The sequence below is a fragment of the Galeopterus variegatus genome, unplaced genomic scaffold (genome assembly GCF_000696425.1).
Source record: "Galeopterus variegatus unplaced genomic scaffold, G_variegatus-3.0.2 Scaffold7426, whole genome shotgun sequence".
NCBI lineage: Eukaryota > Metazoa > Chordata > Mammalia > Dermoptera > Cynocephalidae > Galeopterus > Galeopterus variegatus.
This window is the reverse complement of record NW_007733537.1, coordinates 57,075-77,012: the sequence shown is the minus strand read 5'-3', so window position 1 is coordinate 77,012 and position 19,938 is coordinate 57,075. Positions and strand designations below refer to the sequence as shown.

Sequence of the window (19,938 nt, the reverse complement as noted above, 5' to 3'; positions counted from 1 at the left end):
GTTGCTCCCGCGCCTCGCTCAGCCAGTGAGCGGGAACCGGTCTGTATGTGGGAGCCGAACCCTCGGGCGGGAGCGCCGCCGCGCTTCCCAAGCGGCGCACTATCCAGTGCACCACCGGGCCGGCCCATGTCCAGTTTCTTTGAACATTAGTGAAATGGATAATTTTTCACGTTTATTGAGCATTTGTATTTTGTGAATTTCCTGTTTCTTCTTTGTTCATTTTTTAGAAAATTGGAATTTTTATTTTTTTAATTGATTCATTTGATATATGTATAAGAATGTATTGTCTGTTTTATATGTTGTAGGTATATTTTGTCATTTTCATTTTCATTTCATTTATAATAATTTTTGGCATTTAAAGGTTTTAATTTTTGTGTAGTCAAGTCTATTAATTTCCCTTTGTAATATTGTCTTTTGCTTTTATGATGACCCAAAAACCTAAAGAAATGAGGCTTTAGCTCCACTGCTTTCTATACTGGTTAAAACAGATGTCAATTATTGAATTTATTTTTGTTACTATGAGATCATCACCCCCACCCCCACCGATAATAATGGCAAAAGAATTGTGATAACTACGATAGCAGTGGCAGCAGAAGAATAAGTAATGGGTACAGTTTATTGAATATTTACTATGTACCAAGCACTGCTAAGCTTACATGAATCATCTTATTCAATCCTCATAGCAGTCCTTCGAATCCCACTTTTACAAATGAGGAAATTGAGGCTTAAGGAGAATAATTTGCCAAAGGTTACACAAATGCTAAGTGGTAGAGCTGGGTATTTAGATCTCAGTTCATCTGCCTAAAAGCCTGTGCTTTTAATGCCCAGTGAGAAATCTGAAAACTAAGTTATATAAAGAATGTATGATAGGATCTTGGGAGAAGAGAATTAGAAAGGAATTATGACCTGGATTTGAATTCCATTTCTGCCACCTTCTAGGTCGTGACATTGAGAAAGTTACTTTACTTCTCTGGGTCATAGTTTGCTGTTCAGTAGTCTTCAGCCTTTGCAGAGTTATTGTGAGGATTGAGTGAGATAATATAAGTAAAGCACAAAACAGTGCCTTGCACATAGTTGCTACTCTGTAACTAGAATTTATTATGCCAGTCATCTTTGAAAGTCTGTCATGTAGAAAGGGGATCAGTTTCAGCAGAGGTCAGAACTAAAGTCAGTGGAAAGAAGTTATAGGAAGGTAGATATGGGTCCAGTAAAACCAAGAACTTTCTAACACTACTCAAAAATGCAGTGGACTGCCTTGTAAGGTAATGAATTCCCTGTCAGTGAGTTCCTTGTTAGAAAGGGATTGGATGAGTGATCGTTTATCAAGGATACTATAGAGAAGGTTCCAATTTGTTTGGGAGTTTGGAGGATATGAAATGTGGTTTTATCACTTAAAGATTCTATGAATCTGTGTGCATCTCAATGGCTTTCTTTGGCTGGATTCAAGAAAACCAGTCACTGTGATTACCCTACAGCAAAGGTTCCATTGGAATCCAAAGTTCTTGATTAGTGATAGGCATGACAGGGAGGCAGCCTATGTTTTCATTCTGAATGTAAAACAAAATTGTAAAAGGAATTTAGCTGTTAGCTTGCAAGAGGCAGTTGTGTACCTGGCAGGTTAATAAAAAAGTTTCGTAATGAAAGAAATTAACCTTTGAGGCAAAATTGATTTGTCAGAGAAAGATCTACAATTAAACCAGTATGGCAACAATCAGATGTTTATGGTGCAAACATAACTAAGGACCCCCACATGTTTCTTCATGACTGTTTTGGGTATGTGTGCATCATGGGGAATGGCCATAGCTTCAGGTTCTTGAGATGACAGTGCTCGTTGTCTGGACATTGTGGATTTCCTTAACATAGTATCCTTACTCCCACAGGTGGCTGAGTTTGTGGATGAGCGGCCAGAAGAGGTAAAGCAGATGGAGGCCTTTCGTTCCAGTGCCAAGTGGAAGCTTCTGGGAGGTGAGTTTCAGCAATAGATGAATCTAAATTTCCCATTTATAGGAGAGGGCTTTTTTCCTTTTATACATTTTTCCTTTAGAGTACTGCATAGTAAGGCTGGCTGGTTAGCTCAGATGGTTAGAGTGCAGCCTTCTAACACCAAGGTCAAGGGTTTGGTTCCGGCCAGTTACCAAAAAAAAAAAAAAAAAAAAAAACCACCTAGGCCAAGTTGCTCATTTGATAGAGTAGTGCGTAGTTTATTTTAGTGTGTCCTGGATTCTGCAAAACATAGTGGGAGAAAGAATTCAAGACTTCTTTAGAGGCAGTAAGACATAGGAACTTGGAGACCAGGTGTATTAGTCCATTTTTGTTGCTTATAACAAAATATCTGCAACTGGGTGATATACAAAGAAAACAAAATTTATTGCTTACAGTTTCTGAGGCTGGGAAGTCCAAAGTCCATCTGGTGATGGTGACAGTGACCCAGAGGTCTCACATTGCAAGATGGTGGAAGCAGAGGGAACAGAGAGAGAGACAGAAAGACTACTCTTCTTTTAAAGCCCTCAGAACCATGCCTCTGATCACCATTTTTAATCCATTCACTACTGCATGGATAGTCCTACAATCTAATCACCTCTTCATGGCTCCGCCTTTCAATTACCATAATAGGATTTCCCGACCTTTTAACAGTTACAGTGGGGGCTAAGTTTCCAATACATAAAACTTGTGGGACACAATTCAAGCTTCAGGGAGTTTTGGGGTGACATAACTCAATCCACTACACCAGGCATCCCTCTTTCTATTATATTTTAGTATTAGGGTTACTGATTTTCTGATGTCAGTTCTGAAAGGCCCCCACTCCTCTCTGGAGAACAGTTAGTATATAGGCTGGACTTTGGGAAGAGTTTATAGGGAACAGAGGAACAGAGTTTGGAGACTTCAGTCACCTCAGTCCTCATTCACAATGAAACGACACATGTATGGGTCAAAGACCAATGTTTTTTGTCCTTTTTATGTTAGTAAATTTCTGTGTTCTTCCCTTAAATATTGGTATTTTGCAGTGCATTGTCCTCCACTTGCCCACCGTAGGTGCTCACAAGGAGGTGCCTTTATTAAATATTTGCTCAGTTGTTGAATTGCTAATAAGCATTTCATTCCTGCAGCCTGCTGCTCTTTGGTAAATCGTTACTTGATGCTTAGCAGTCATTTCCCCTTTTCCAAGAACTTGGTTGGTAGGTGTGCTTATTAAGGGATGCAGACCAGTGAGTCACAGTTCTGGTCCGAGCAGGCATTGAGGCTGTCTGTGGCCAGTGGAATCATGCTGGTTTTTACCCTCTGTATTTGTGCTTTTATAAATAAGGATCTTGCTTCTTGATAGCTGTTTCACTGCAGTTCACCTTTGATGCATGTTCCTTTTTCTCACATGGATGATAAAAGAATTATCTCCTAAACAGGATTTGTTTTTCTGTGTTATAATCTGTCCCATTAGGTTTATTATCCTACAATTCTAATTAGAAAAAAATGCATAACAAAATTGACAATTAGCTATAGATTAGTGATTGCCATTGTCTCAGTTTTCAGTACATTGTTTTTTAGCTTTATGAGTGAAAACTTTATTATCAGGATTATTTTATCAGAATCCTTTTCAGTCTTTCCATTATTTTCTGCTTTATCCCATAGCTGTGTTTCCAATCTCTTCCATAATCCTTTTTCCAGAGAGAATCTTCTGGTTTCCATATCTATAGGTCTAGGAAGTGACACACACACACACAAATAGTCTTTTTTCTTCTGCTTCACTCACTGCCTCATCCCAATTTGTTACTGAAAATATCCTTACTGATCTCTGACCCTTACTTCTTCTGGGCGGATGGATTCTGATCAGATAAGTCTTTTCCTCATAGTAAAGGAGTTGACTTGGTTTAATTAATACATTCAACAAGTATTCATTGGATCCTTCAGCTTTTATTTATATTTTGGCCATGGAGCTCAATTACAAGAAAGAGAGGGAGAGAAGGAACTGGATTTTGGAAACTTCCCAGTTGCTATAAACATTTCATTCTGTTATGCCTTTGAAAATTGAAGGTCTCAAACTATGTATTTTTTCAACTACGTATTTTTTTTTTTTTTTTTTTGTCTTTTTTACTGACCGGTAATGGGATTGCAACCCTTGGTGTTGCGCCCGCACCGCGCTCAACCAGTGAGCGGGAACACGTCTCCACATGAGATCCGAACCCTTGGCAGGAGCGCCTCCACGCTCCCAGGCGGCGCACTCTCCAGTGCGCCACCGGGCCGGCCCCCAACTATGTATTTTTAAAGATTGCACATGGACTCTGGAGTCAAGCAGATGTGGATTTATTAACTTTTAAAAATCTTTATGTATTTATTTATTTCTTGTGACTGGCCAGTAAGGAGATCCAAACCCTTGACCTTGGTGTTATCAACACCATGCTCTGAGTGAGCTAACAGGTGGATTTAGATGTTTACTCCTTCACCACTTATTAGCTCTATGACTTTGGCAGATTATCTTTCTGGATATCAACTTTCTTATCTATAAAATGGGGATAACAATATTTATCTCCTAGGCTTGTTGTGAGAATTAAGGTAATGTATATAAAGCATTGGTGGCTTATAGTAGGTGATTAGTAAATGCTTGATCCTTCTTTTTTTCCTGGTGATTTTTTCCCCTTCTAACAAGGAGCACAGTGATGTGGATTAAATAGCTAACAACATTTCATTTTGATGTGCACAGGTTTAGTCAATTGGCCTTTTGAAAGAAGAGTGAATTCAAACTATAAATTATCTAGTCTAAATATCAGTAGGAGATACTGATTGGGAACTCTGCACAAAAAAGGTTTTAGAGAGAACATTGGATTGGGAGTTAGAAGACTTAGGTTCTACCCTCTTTATCTTAGTAGCTGTGACCTTAGGTAAGAAATCACTCATCTCAGAGCCTCTATTTTCATGTTTGTAAAAGAAGGATATCTGCTCTGCTTACCTTGTAGGGTATAATATAAAAAATGTATTTCTAATGCTTTGCAAATTTATGGCCTGGTAGGCAAATAAGAGGGATTATTTTTAAGATATTCATGAGTGCTGGTATGCTGCCCTTAAGCAAGAGAGCTGCACAGACCTTTTGGGCTTTCTGAGTAGTTCTGAGATGTGTATTGCTAGGGCATCTTTTGAAACTTTGGGTGCAAGGAGTGGAAAGAGCATTTGTGGGAATCTGACTCTTTGCTATTTGTGTTTAGGCCACAATGAGGATCTACCTTCACATGGGCATTTTCGTCATGATATCCCAGACTCATCTCCTCCCAGGAGGGTCCGTCATGATACCCCGGACTCATCTCCTCCCAGGAGGGTCCGCCATGATACCCCGGACTCACCTCTTCCCAGGAGGGTCCGCCATGATACCCCGGACTCACCTCCTCCCAGGAGGGTCCGTCATGATACCCCGGACTCACCTCCTCCCAGGAGGGTCCGTCATGATACCCCGGACTCATCTCCTCCCAGGAGGGTCCGTCATGATACCCCGGACTCACCTCCTCCCAGGAGGGTCCGTCATGATACCCCGGACTCACCTCCTCCCAGGAGGGTCCGTCATGATACTCCCGATTCTTCTCCTCCCAGGAGGGTCCGTCATGATACACCAGACATTTTGTTCCCCAGGAGGGCCCGTCATGATTCTCCGGATCCTTCTCCCCCCAGGAAGCCTCATCGTAATTCTTCAGGTATATCTCCTAGGAGAGTCCGTCGTGACTCACCAGATCCATCTCCTCCTAGGAGAGCACGTCATTATTCACCAGATATCTCTTCTTCCAGAAGGACCCGTAACAACTCCCCTGATATATCTCAACCCAGGAGGACTCTTGACTCCCTGGACTCACAGCAACTCAGGAGGCCCTGTCATGACTCCACCGCTTTGGCTCCTAATGTCGCTCATTCACTGCCTAGAACTAAAAGTGGTAAATCCCCAGAAAGAGCTTCTAGCAAGACTTCTCATTGCAAGGGACTAGGAACTTCTCATTCATCACTCCCAAAGAACAGCAAATATGAGTATGACTCGGACCTCTCTCCTCCACGAAAAAAGCAAGCAAAATCCCATTTTGGAGATAAGAAGCAGCTTGTTTCTAAAGGTGAGCATTGACTGTCCATGACAGGGACTTGTTCCTTGGGAGCTTTCTTTTGGACCTTTACTTGCTTTATTAGGTCTGAGAATGGAGTTTCTTTTCTTTTTTTTTTTTTTGTCTTTTTTCGTGTCCGGCAACGGATCGCAACCCTCAGTGTAGCGCCCGTACCGGACCGGGACCGGCAACGGGATCGCAACCCTCGGTGTCGTGCCCGCACCTCGCTCAGCCATTGAGCGAGAACCGGTCTGTATGTGGGATCTGAACCCTCTGCGGGAGCGCCACCGCACTCTCAAGCGGCGCACTGCTACAGTGCGCCACCGGGCCAGCCCCGAGAATGGAGTTTCTTTGGAACAGTTTTGAAAAGTGAGAGGCTGGGATTAGGAGAGTTAAAAAATTACAGAGGCAGGTAGGAAAGTTTTTATGTATCCTTGTATTTACTCTCCCCACCCCATATTAAAGTATTACATGTTTGTTGCAGAAACTTTAAATGTACAGAAACGTATAAAGAAGCAGAAAATACATGACACAAAATTCTGTCATTCAGTGGCAATCATTAGTGTTGTAGCCAATGTCCTTTTAGTCTTCTTTGGTATGCGTTTTTAATGTAGTTGAGCCCTGGCTGTGCAGAACATGCATATCGCATGCATGATTTTGCCTGTTGTCTTTACTTAACATAATCTTTCTTAGGTCATAGGAACACCTCTGTTAATATAATTTTTAATGGTGTTGCAGTACATAAGTTCACTTAACCATTTCCTTGATATTGCATGTTTCTCGTTGTTTCTAAGTTTTTGCTTTTATAATTCTTATAGTGAACGTCCTTGTATGTAAACTGTTGTCCTCATTTTGGATTATTTCCTTTTCTACTTCTAGATAGTTTTGCTGGAACTTTAGTTACTTCTAGATAGGTTTCCTAGAAAACTAAGAAGTTGATTTACTGGGTCAGAAGATGTGGATGGTTTTAAGCTGTTAATGCATATTGAAGATTGCTTTTTAGGAGGTGATTTGTGTCCTATGTAGAACTTAAAACTGTGAGGGGGAATTTTTTACTCCATTTTTTGTTCCTAGATACTGTTTTAATTTTTAAATTAAAACACTTTTTTGGGCCGGCCCCGTGGCTCACTCGTGAGAGCGCGGTGCTGATAGCACCGAGGCTGCGGGTTTGGATCCTATATAGGGATGGCCAGTGCGCTCACTAGCTGAGCATGGTGCAGACAACACCAAGCCAGGGGTTACGATCCCCTTACCGGTCAAAAAAAAAAAAAATACTTCTTTATCCTTTAGTCTGAAGACACCAGAATGTATTCTAGGTGCTTCTGACTTTTGCCTTGCCATGGAGAGCTGGCTACAAGTTGTTTCGCCCATTCTGTGGGTGGAGTAACTATGTCATAGATGACCATGTTGAGATTTCACATACTAGTCACAGTTGCTAGTCACAAGTCACTTGAGAATAGAATCCCATGTCCTGCCTGCTGGTTTTAAAAGTTGTCTCTGACTTTGCTCTTCTCACATGTCATACATATTTTTGTTTAGGTTAATGATAGTTCTTCACAGGAGGACTAAGTAAGTATTGTACACTAGCTTGGTAAGTTCTTCTTTTAGATTCTTTCAAGGAGATTAAAGAATTTATTCTTCAATTTCTAGGTTCTTCTCTCAGCCATAGGAAATTTCATAGAAGTTCTTCACCCAGGAGACATCAGAGTCACACGTTGGACTCTTCTTCCTACTTAAGTGGCTGCTGGAAAGGCTCTGAGTCAGGTCATTTTTCTTCTCGGCTTAAACAAAGTACAGGGCACCAGGATTCTGATTCAGATCTTTCACCTCCACGGAATAGACCTAAACACCAGAGCTCTGATTCTGACCTCTCTCCACCAAGGAGGAAACAGAGGACCAAATCTTCTGATTCTGATCTGTCTCCACCTCGAAGGAGTCAGCCTCCTAGAAAGAAGGTAGGGATTTTTAAGAGCTATATCCTTCTTTTAAACGAGATCAGGCCCATTCAGGATGGTATGGCCGTAGACCATATCCTTCTCTTAGAGTGACTCCTCTTTTCTTGTTCTATACAAGTCCCAGAGAATCAAGCCAGAGGAGAAAGTATTTACTCTTAGTTGTATAGTAAATCTTAGTTTACTTAACTTATAGTTTATTTAGTTTAAAAGGGACCCGTGGAACTCTTTTCTTCTCCCTGAAGGCAGGACTAGCAATAACCCAGCCCAGAAGGACTTGTAAATTTCAGATTTCCTAAGTTGCTTCTGCCTTAATAGCTTCTTAGTTCCACAAATCTCATTTTAATAGGCCCAGAAAGACTTCCTGTTTTCTTATGAATAAACCAAGGACTATAGTTTGGAGAGTGGGGTTAGGAGCACAAACCTTTTGTTGAACTGATCACATAATTTGAATCCTACTTCTGCCACTTACTATCTGTGAGATTTGGGCAAGATACTTAATATCTTTAAACCTCAGCTTCTTCATCTGTAAAATGTGGAGTAGTAACTACTCCATAAGGTTATTGTGAGAATTAAATGAGCTAGTTCAAGTAAAATTGTTAGCACAGAGCCTGGGACAAAGTAAGCATTTAGTGTTAATGATTTATTATTATTATTATTATTTTCCTTTTTTTGTCTTTTTTCATGACCGGTAACGGGATCGCAACCCTCAGTGTCGCGCCCGTACCGCGACCGGCAATGGGATTGCAACCCTCGGTGTCGCGCCCGCACCGCGTCAACCAGTGAGCGGACTGGTCTCTATATGGGATCCGAACCCTCGGCGGGAGCGCCGCCGCACTCCCAAGTGCTGCACTCTACCGAGTGCGCCACCGGGCCGGCCCTTAATGATTTATTATTATAAATTGGACTATAGGTCTCTGTATCCAGAGATTAGAGAGAGGCACTTAAAATATAAAACAACTTTTAGAAATCATATTGTCTGGGAAGTCAATGTTCTATTTTGTTTTAAATCTATGATAAAGCTTGATAAATTAGCAAAAAACAAAAGTCCACATGAACGCTGAGTAACTTTATTGTAAAGAACATTAGTGGCAGTAAAGGAATCCTATTCATGAGTTGGTTAAGAAACAGAATGCTAGAACCTATGATATGCATGTTTCTCTCCAAGGCAGTTTTCTCAGGTAAGTTTTCTCTGTAGCCCACATGGTCATGGCACGGTTGACTAGCCTGTTTCTAACCCAGGAAATGAAATTCTTCTTTTTCAGGGAACATAGTGAGGTTTCTGTTTCAATTGGACTCCTTGACGTTTTATGTATCTATTTAGTCTATACACAATTTAATCAAGTTTAGTTGCTTAAAGATATCAGGATATACTGTGTACTCCATTTGTGGGTCAGTTTACTATCCTGACATAAAGTTGAAAGTAAAAAGTTTTCATTTGGTCATATCTTTTGTTATTATCCTGAAATATATTCACAATTTAAGAATCTTAGGTTTGCTTGAGTTTGTACTTTTTTTTTTTTTTTTTTCCTTTTTGTCTTTTTTCGTGACCGGCAACGGGATCGCAACCCTTGGTGTTGCGCCCGCACCGCACTCAACCAGTGAGTGGACCGGTCTCTATATGGGATCTGAACCCTCGGCGGGAGCGCCACTGCGCTCCCAAGCGCCACACTCTCCCGAGTGCGCCACTGGGCTGGCCCGCATTTGTACTTTTAATAGAATGTTTTAGTGGGGTGGGGGGTGGTTGGGGGTCTCTGCTGGAGGGCTTGAGGCTTGATACAGGTTTCTGATCAGGTGACCCAAGAGTGAGTCTTCATGTGTATAGTTTGTATACTGAAAGGTCAGAAATATAAATTCTTAGTCCTCTTGTTAATATATTGTTGGTTTGTGTTTCTGTTTACTCTTTTTTTGTTTTGGTGGTAGGGGGTGGCTGGCTAATATAGGGATCCAAACCCTTGACCTTTGTTTACTCTCAAACTTGATGGTACTATAAAATTTTTTGTGAAATTAGATTTTATTTCTTCTTTTTCTATTTTGTGAATCCTGTGGTAAATAATGAGAATATAAAGCTAGAGTTTTTGGTTTGGTTATTGCTAAGTGTTAGACGAAAATGTGACTAATTATGTATACCCATGGAGCCTACTATTGCACTGTCTCATTGGTTATTGCTAAGTGTTAGACGAAAATGTGACTAATTATGTATACCCATGGAGCCTACTATTACACTGTCTCAATATTGGATGTTCCCTTTTCCACTGCATAGGCTACACACATGTATTCTGGAGCTAAAACTGGGTTGATGTTAACTGACATACAGCAAGAGCAGCAGGAGCTCAAGAAACGGGACCAAGAAACCATGGCATTTGAGGGTAAAAATGTGAAAGTGCGGAGACCAATCTAGGCTCAAGTAGCTTTTATTTTTTTGAATGTAGCTTATTGTACCTGATATTTTAAACTTTTAATTGCTATCAAATTTTAGCTCTGATTTTATACATTATTTTAACTTCTCAGTGGGTCTGAGTGGTCAGTTGTCAGGACCATTGCCAGTGCACCTAGATGTTGGTAGGACCTACTTGTGTTCTGGCTGTAAAAGTTGTTATCCAGCATCAGAATCCCAAGTGATTGATTTTACTTGTTAGACTATTATTTTTGATTTTGATATCTGGTATTTATCTTAAAAAGTGTAATTTTCCTTTGCAGCTGAATTCCAATATGCTGAAACCGTATTTCGAGATAAGTTTGGTCGTAAGAGGAATTTGAAACTGGAACGTTTAGAGCAAAGGAGAAAAGCAGAGAAGGACTCTAAGAGAGCTGAGCTGTATGCCCAGTGGGGAAAAGGGTAAGGGAACCACTAAAAGGGAAAACAAGACTGCAGTGACTAGAGCAAGTCATTTCTCTGCTTTTCTGGCCAATTCATTGTTCTGCCTTCAAAGCTGTTATTAGGAATGGGAAATTTGGTGTGCTGGATCACCTTCCTAGGATATTGATGTATTCCACACTTTCAGTCGATATTCTGGGAATTTTACCATTTTCAATACCTGGCCTATGCTACTAGAAAGAGAAGGTTCTCCAAATATAGCAGTATGGTCCATCTCAGTGTAGGAGTAGAAATGTCAAGCAGCATAGCAAACACTCTTGGTTCTTTATTGTGCAGGCTTGCTCAGAGCAGACAGCAGCAACAAAATGTGGAGGATGCAATGAAGGAGATGCAGAAGCCTCTGGCCCGCTATATTGATGATGAAGACCTGGATCGGATGCTAAGGGAACAAGAAAGAGAGGGGGACCCCATGGCTGACTTCATCAAGAAGAATAAGGCCAAGGAGAACAAGAATAAGAAAGGTGGGACTTCTGGGAATCATCAGAGCTGGAGATGACTTTTGTGAAGAGAGAATCCCTAGGGTGCTGATACATAGTTGTCTACAAAGAAGTCTTTCCTATCCAATTTAAAATTCCTTGTATTTGTCTGAGAGTTTAGGTTCAACTCAATTGATATTTCTATGTAGAAATTTTTTCCCCATTGCCATCCAGCTGTGAATTGAATTATGTAGGTAACTAACATTTTTCTTACTCCTCTCATTAGTGAGACCTCGCTATAGTGGCCCTACACCTCCTCCCAACAGATTCAATATCTGGCCTGGATATCGCTGGGATGGAGTAGACAGGTAAACTGAGTATTTCCTATATTTTCATTTTCTTTTCCACCTGACTCTAACCTTCCCTAATCGTTCTTAAATTACTCTGTACTCTACCTCATTCTCCACTCTAGTCACCAAGTGAATAATGTGTACTTTGCTTGCCTCTGTTTCTGAGGTCCACAGATCCTATTTCCCACGCTTGGAATACTCCTTCTCCTTTTGTTTCCTTTTCAAAATACTTTGTAAAGCTCTGGACAAACAACTCAGGTTGTCCAGATAGAACACCCTTTGTTTCAGACATTGGTCACTTTTAATAATATTTTCTAAGATTTAGAGGGGATGAGTGGTGGGTTGTGGTCTGGAGCCTTCTATATGTTGTATCTTTAAAATATAGCCCTTGAACTTTAATTCTCTTCACTGTCTTAGGAGTGAGTCACTTGTATTGTCTCACAGACCCCTGCCACCTCATCTATCCACCTACCAGCTATAACTTCCTCTCTGTTATGACAAATGAACTATATTTGCTTCTATCCAAAGTTAGTCCCTCAACTTACATATTATATCCCATCTCCTCTTGCCTACTAAAGGACATTTTTCTAGCATCTAGCATAGTGATTCTCAAACTTGTACATCTCAGGACCCCTTTACACTCTTAAAAATTATTGAGGGCCCCAGAAAGCTTTTGTTTATATGGAATATATCTTGATATTTTCCATACTAGAAATTAAAACAGACATTTAAAATGTATTTATTAATTCATTCTAAAATAGTAATAAAGCCATTACATGTTAATGTAATTGCCATATTATTAATGAAAAATAACTTATGAAATATAAGTTAATATAATATAACTTAATGAAAAATATTTTCCATACGAAAAGTAGTGAGGATAGCATTGATTTACAATTTTGCAAATCTCATTAATGTCTGGCTCAATAGTAGACAACTGGATTCTGCATTTGTCTTAGTGTGATATGAAGGTGTATTAGATTTTTTGATACTACAACAAAAACTCAACAAGTGCTTGTTTCTTATAGATTAGTTATGTGGAATCTGAAACCCTATCAACGTTTATACTGTTACATTAACACCCACTGATCTTTTTTGTATTTTACAATGGATCTTTTACCCATGCATGATTTTTATATCATTTATTATTTATAAAATATTGGGTTGCTGAGTTTTTCATACCTTCCAAATCTTAACATATTTTTATTATACCATATGAAAAAAGTCACTTAACATTAACATCACCTCTGATGTTATCACTAATCTTTAAAGAATAGAAGCTAAAGAGTTCATGGTGATGCATAGTTTTTCAAAATTCTAATTTATACTTGAAAGCTTGAATTTTATCATTGGCAGCAAATATTGTTAGTTGTTTTTCTTGAAGTAAAGCTCATTTTGTACAATAGCTTTTTTTGCAGATTCTGTCAAATTTTGTGCCTAGAGGATCATACCGTCTTTGAATACAGGCAGTTTTACTTCTTTCCAATCCAGATGACTTTTGTTTCTTTTCCTTGTCCTGTTGGCGTTAGCTAGCACTTCCAGTGCAGATTGAATAGAAGTAGTAAGAGCAGACATCTATACCTTATTCCTAATCTTAGGAAGAAAACATTCAGTCTTTAACCATTATATATGTTGTAAACTATAGGTTTTTTGTAGATAGCCTATATTGAGTTGAGAAATTTCCTTTCTGTTCCTAATTTGCTGAGTTTTTTTCAGGAATGTATGTTGGATTTTGTTCAAAATATTTTCTGATTTTTCCATTTGGTTTATTTTTTGATCTGTGAGTTATTTAGGTTTACATTGTTTAATTCCAAATATTTGGTCATTTCTAGGTTTCTTACCGATATTGGCTTCTAATTTAATTTCATTGTGTTCAGAGAATGTGCTCTGTAATATTTTGATCTTTCGAAATTTATTAAGATGTGTTATATGGCCCGGTGTATGGTCTACTTAGTGAATGTTCCATTTGTGCTTGAAGAGAATGTATCTTCTGCAGTTTTTTTGGGTAGTGTTTTATAAATGTCAATTAGGTCAATGTGGTTAATAATGTTTAAATCACCTATATCCTGGGGTTTTTTTGTTTTGTTTTGTTTTTGTTGTTTTTTTTCTATCAATTACTGTTAATTGTGGATTTTTTGTTTTAACTGGGTTATTGTATTTTTCAACTCTAGAATTTCCATTTGATAGCTTATATTTCTCTGTTGAGATTTCCCATTTGTTCATTCATTATGAGATATTTTCCTCTTACTTGGAAATATTTGTAACTGGTGCTTTCAAGTCCTGTCTGCTAATTGCTACATCGGATTTCTATTGGCAGCTGTTTCTTGAGTATGTATCACATTTTCCTGTTTTATTTACATGTCTGGGGTTTTTTTGTTTGTTTTTTTGTTACTAGACATTATGAACGATACATGTAGAGATCTTGGATTCTGTTAAATTCTTCTTAAGTGTGTTGGTTTTTACTCTTGCAGACAGTTAATAAGGCTGTAACTTTAAATTCTTGTCTCCTTTGCAGTGGACAGCAGCTAAACTCTCTGCTCAGTTATTTCAATTTTTAGCTTCTGCTTTTTCATCAGGCCTGATAGGGTTTCTTCTGCACATGTGTAGTTTAATGGTTAAGCAAGGATTGGTGGAGTTAATATTTAGTTTTTGGGATTCATTTCTTTTGCAGTTTCCTTTCTTCTAGGATTTCCCCACTGATTTTCTCACTGCTCTGGCCACTTTGCACTGACACCTCAAGCCAGTAAGCCCTATGGCTTTCTGCCTCCGTGAGCTGCGCAGATTGGGAAGTTGCCCTTTGTCAAAAAGACTCAAAAATCTCTTTTCACATATAGACTCCCATCCAGTTTCTGCCTGCCCGTGGTCACTCTCCCACACCTTTGAATACTTTCGAATACTTGTATTTTTAATTTTGTCCAGCAGGTTTTATTATTGCTATTTGAGGGTATACTTAAGTTACTCTGCTGTGACTGGAACCCACCTCCCCACCTTCTAGGGGCCTAAGGCATTGTCTTCTGTCCCTCAGACTGCCATCAAAATCCAGGCTCTCATTCCTCATGTTGGCAGATATCCTTAGAGTGGCTTTGGTTTCAGGCTAGCTTACTGCTTTCATTTGCAGTTCATTGTACATAGGCTGTTTGGTAGCAGGATTTTTCAGAATACTAATTTGCCTTATAGCCAGAAATAGATCTTTTTATAGCTACGACCTACAGATGTTCCCTGCTACACTGAGTTCCCTTTTTTTTTTTGATTTTTGGACCCAAAAGTTAGAACTCTCCTTGACCTAGTTTTTTACTGGTATTTAGTTTTTCTTCATCTTTTCCAGGTGCTTTTTTCCACTTCTTATTCTGGTTTCTCCTAGATTTCTCCTTTTGTTTCCCTTTGTCATCCTTGTTTTTTTTCCGATTATTCATTCTTTCCTCACCATTTCTAGTTTTGTCTCTTTTTGGCCCACTGCAAGGGAATAGTTCCAGAACAGATCTATAGTGTGTTACAGTCCAAAAAACCCATGAGGTCACTTAATCAAACCTCTCATCATTTAAAGGAGAAGCTGGGGTGTGGATAAGTAAGCACTTTACCTAGAATCATGCAGCTTACCTGATAAAGCTGGAATCAGAACTCTGGGCTTCTTATTTTTCTAGTCTGAAGTTCTTTCCACTGTGAGTTCTCCTGCAATTTGTTTTTTGATTCTACTTATAATTTGGTTTGTTATTCATATGTCCTTTGTCTGCATTATTGTATTAGTGTTGATTCTCTTAAGTAGTTATTTCCTAAGGCAAGAAACAGTGGTTTCCTTAGTGCTCTGGATACCATGAATGCTTCTAAGGTTGGAGATGGTGCTGTTCATAATAAGCTTCCCTTCTTCCTAAAGCCTTCTGTTACTCACCCCACTCATCCCTTAGGGAAGGCATTAGCATACATGTTTTATAACTTTAAGCAGCTATGTACTATGTGCCAGGGATTCCGCAGTTACTGAGAGACAGCCCCTGAACCTGGGAACTTACTTTTTATCTACAGGAGAAGATAGACAAGTAATTTCAGTGCTGCTTGCAAGTGTTATTATAGTGGACTTTCAAGATGCTTTGGAAACACAAAGGAACAGTAAATTAAGCCTTGGGAGGATGTGGTCAGGAAATGCCTCCTAGAGGAAGTGACGCAGGGGCCAAGTCTTAAGGGATGTCAGTAACCAGCCAAGATAAGAAGGAAAGGAAGGATGTTAGAAGAAGAGGTCCTATATGTGCAAAGTCATAAGGATGGTGGAATACCATTGTGTTACAGGGTGGGTTGTGGGGGGGTCATAAACAGCTCGCTCTTGTTGGATGGCATAAAGTGTGAAATGGAGTTGTATGAGATGGACTGGAAAGGTGGGCAGGGGCCCAGTCACAGAATGCCTTGGAAATCTTTCTATTCCTTCTTTTTTTTTTTGGCGGCTGAACAGGTACAGGGATTGAACCATGAACCTTGGTGTTATCAGCACGACACTCTAAATAACTGAGCTAACTGGCCAGCCTAGGAACCTTTCTGAGGAGCTTGATCTGTGCCCTAGAGGCAAAGGGGAGCCATTGAAGGATTAATGCAACTCTGCATTTTAGATAATGAAATCATTATGGCACTAATATGAAGGATTTGAAAGGCACAAGTTTGGAAGTAGAGAGACCAGACACAAGGCTGTCTGGTCTAAAGGTGATGAAGGTCTGAACTGAGACGTTTAGACAGTGCTAGTAAGGATGAAGAGAAGAGGAAGTGGGGAAGTGGCTAGGGGATAAGATGGTAGGAGCTGGCGAATGATTTGGGGAGAAGGAAAGAGGATTCACTGGATTTGGCAATAGGGAATGCCATTGATGATCTGAAAGAGAGCTAGCTCTGTGGCATAGTGAAACAAAAGCCAGATTCTAATGTGTTAAGGAGTGAATGAAAAGTGAGGAAATGTAGACAGTGAATACAGGCTCTTTTGAGAAGTTTAGAGAAGGTGACCAAGAGAATGCACAGTAATTAGAAGGGATTTGAGGTCCACTCACTACCTCCTTGAAACTCACTCCTGTATTGGCTTCCATGACACTCCTGGTTCCTTTTTCTTCTTTTTGGTCTTTTTGGTCTTTTTTCGGTTCTTTTTGGCCACCTTGGTGAGTTTCTCTTCCACTGTGCACCCCTTAAATGTTTCTCAGGGATCCATCTATAACCCTTAGCTGTTCTCCCTCCTGTGCTGTCACTTGCTGAATCTTATCTAGTCCTGCCTTCAACCACCACCTGTGTGTACATGATTCCCAAATCTGTATTTCCAGCTCAGTAGCCATGTGGAGGATTTCTCTATTGATATGCACTTGAGGCACCTCAAATGCAATGTATTCAAATTGAACGTGTCAGATTCCCTTACTCTAAGCCTGCTTCTACTTTTGTGCTCTGTCCTGTTAGTGGCAGCCTCATTCATCTAGTCACTCAAATTATTAACCTGTGAAGACATTTACCTCCTCCTTCTTTGTCCTTATGTACCTAATCAATCACTGAGTCTCACTAATTCTGCTTCCTGTGCCTTCTCTTTTCATCCCTCATTGTCATTGCCTTCATCATCTGTTGCTTGGGCTATTGCAATGACTCTCCTGCCTCAGATCTCCTCTAGAGGGATCTTTGAAATGCAGCTTTTGCTTTTGCTTTAAACCCATCCTTTCTGGATGAAATCTAAGCTTTTTACTGTGGCCTACAAAGTTCATTATGATTTGGCGTCTGCCTGCTTTTCCAGCTTTGACTCATGGCTACTCCCTTTGTCATAGTTTAGGCTCCAGCCGTACTAGTTTGCCTTTGGTCCCTGCACAAAAGCTGGATTCTAATGTGTTAATCACATACCAGGCTACTTGTTATTTCTGTGCCTTTGCTCTTGTGGTTCATGCTGTGCTTTGTTCTGAAATGGCCTCCTGACCCTTCTGGTTCTCCCTACCTTCAGCCCTCTGGTTAACTCTTTCTCTTCTCCAGCTTAACCACTCCTACAAAGCTTTTCCTGACCATTCTTGTCCATCCCTCATTTCACCTTTTTATCATATCTCCCCTAAGTTGAGTAAGATCCCCATACTGTTTCCATGGTACCCCATGCATATTTCCACCGTAGTTAATACTTTTTATTTTATTTATTTGCTTAAATGTCTGTCTTCTTCACAAGTCTTTGAGTTCATCGGGACAGGTGCTGTGTCATACTCATTTTTGTACACTGCCTACCATGGTGCCTAATAAATGTTTGTTTAATGAATGGATATAGTATGAGATGTGGACATCATCTGAGAGTGAGTTGGGCCTTTAGAGGGTAGTAAAGTTTTGAAATAGTTTGTTGAAGAGTGGAAGAAGGGTCTGAACAAAGACTAAGAAGAGAATGAATCGTGTATTTTGTCCCTTTGATACTATTGCATATTCCTTAAATATTTTTACATAACTTCCTTACTTTCCTTCCTACTGATTATCTTGTGAATTGCTCTCTTTCTTTTAAAGTAAATGTCCATTTCAGGGTTCTGGCTGATTAGTATATCTCTTTTGATTGCAGATCCAATGGATTTGAACAGAAGCGCTTTGCCAGGCTTGCCAGCAAGAAAGCAGTGGAGGAACTTGCCTACAAATGGAGTGTTGAGGATATGTAACTTTTCTGAGGGTGTGGGTTGTAGTAGTGGGTATAGGGCAGCCAGGCATCCAGCTATAACAGTTGTCTGTGCTAATAGTCAGGGCCCACACAGACCAGCAAACTTGTGAAATGCCAGTTTTGAGCACAGAAGAATATTTGAGAACTGATCCTTGGACTTAGGTACCCGTACTTCTCAGGTGTGCCAACACTGGCTGGTGCTGGCTTTCAGAGAAAAGTGTTGATTTCTCAGTGTCTTAAGGTTTGTTCACGGTTAGGGTTTTTCTTTTTTCTTTTTTTAATAAATATACATTTAGTTTTTTAAAATCATTTTCTTATCTGGGTAGTCTGTTTTGGGATGCAATACAAGTTAATATTGAACCCCTGGGGATCTTGGGGGTGATGGTTGTATTTTTCCTTAATCTAGAAAGCAACATGAGTAAAAACTTTCTCAGTGAGAGATTATTCCTCTGAGAAAACAAGAATTAGTACTAAACTAGACTCAGGAATAGACATACGGATATTTGGAAACATGGTATATGATAAAAGTAGCGTCACAGATCAGTGGGGAAGAGATGGATAATCGTGCTCAGAATGTTTGTTTATTATATGGACAAAAATAAAGTTGGATCCCTACCTCATACCATATACAGTAAAAACAAACCCCAAAGTGATTAAAAGACATAAATGAAAAGTACCATGATAAAACTAGTATGAACAAATGGCAAATGTCTCTGACTTTGGGGCGAAGATAAATTTCTTAAATAAGATCCCAGAGTACAATTCATAAGATGAGATAGCTTCAACTGCTTCATAATTAAATATTTCTATTCAGCAAAGCATCCCATAGTCAAAGCTAAAGATGGTATGGATTAAGAAAAAATATTTGCAGTGTCTAAAACTGACAAGGGATTACATATGTAAGGCATTGAATATAGAAAGAAAGAACTGCACATCAGGAAAAGACAACACAAAGTAAAAATATGCAAAGAATGTGAATAGGTAAAATTGAAAGAGAACCAGAATGGCTAATAAGTGTGTTACTTTACTAGTAATTAGAGAAATGCAAATTAAAACACTGAGTTTCCACTTTATATCTATTAGTTTGGCAAAAAATAAGCAAGAGACTGAACTTTCATGGGGAATGAAAACTCATGGGGAACTTCAACTGGTATATCCATTTTGGAGAACACATGGGCAACACTTACTGAAATTAGGTAATATGTGGGGGCTAGCCAGTTAGCTCAGTTGGTTAGACTGTGGTGCTGTTAACATCAAGCGCTGAGGTTGATCCTTGTTCCAGCCAGCCACACACACACAAAAAAAAAGATCTGGGATGCAATATTGCATATTTTTTTAAGAGTGTGGCTCTGCGGCTATACTGTCTGAATTTTAATCCTAGGTGTGTCATTTGCTAGCTGTGTGACCTTTTGTAGGCCACTTAACTTCTCTGTGCCTTAGTTTCTTCATCTGTGAAATAGAGATGATAGTATATCTACCTCAAAGGTTTATTGTAAGCTTAGAACAGTGCCTGGCACCTAGTAAGTGTGTCATAATTATTAGCTGTTTTTATGTTCATTATGATCATTATCATCATCAAGTCTGGTAGCCAGCTTCCAGGATGGCCCCCAATGATTGGTGCCCTCTGATCATTCAAGCCCCTGAGTACTCCCCTCCTA

General features: G+C 39.6%; 1 protein-coding gene across 3 annotated transcripts in view; it reads left to right on the top strand.

The window, feature by feature from the left end:
* Window positions 1-18,589, top strand: part of BUD13 (BUD13 homolog (S. cerevisiae)) — a 25,148-nt gene extending 6,559 nt beyond the window's left edge. For 2 of the 3 annotated variants that reach the window (XM_008591950.1, XM_008591952.1), the window contains 8 exons: window positions 1,881-1,965; window positions 5,193-6,077; window positions 7,716-8,020; window positions 10,281-10,386; window positions 10,718-10,856; window positions 11,172-11,356; window positions 11,598-11,679; window positions 18,188-18,589. In XM_008591950.1, coding sequence (XP_008590172.1) covers window positions 1,881-1,965; window positions 5,193-6,077; window positions 7,716-8,020; window positions 10,281-10,386; window positions 10,718-10,856; window positions 11,172-11,356; window positions 11,598-11,679; window positions 18,188-18,281 — 1,881 coding nt within the window. In that variant the 3' untranslated portion in view covers window positions 18,282-18,589. The remainder of the gene's footprint in view (window positions 1-1,880; window positions 1,966-5,192; window positions 6,078-7,715; window positions 8,021-10,280; window positions 10,387-10,717; window positions 10,857-11,171; window positions 11,357-11,597; window positions 11,680-18,187) is intronic. The other variant, XM_008591951.1, reaches the window with a different exon arrangement.
* The last annotated feature ends 1,349 nt before the right edge of the window (window positions 18,590-19,938 follow it).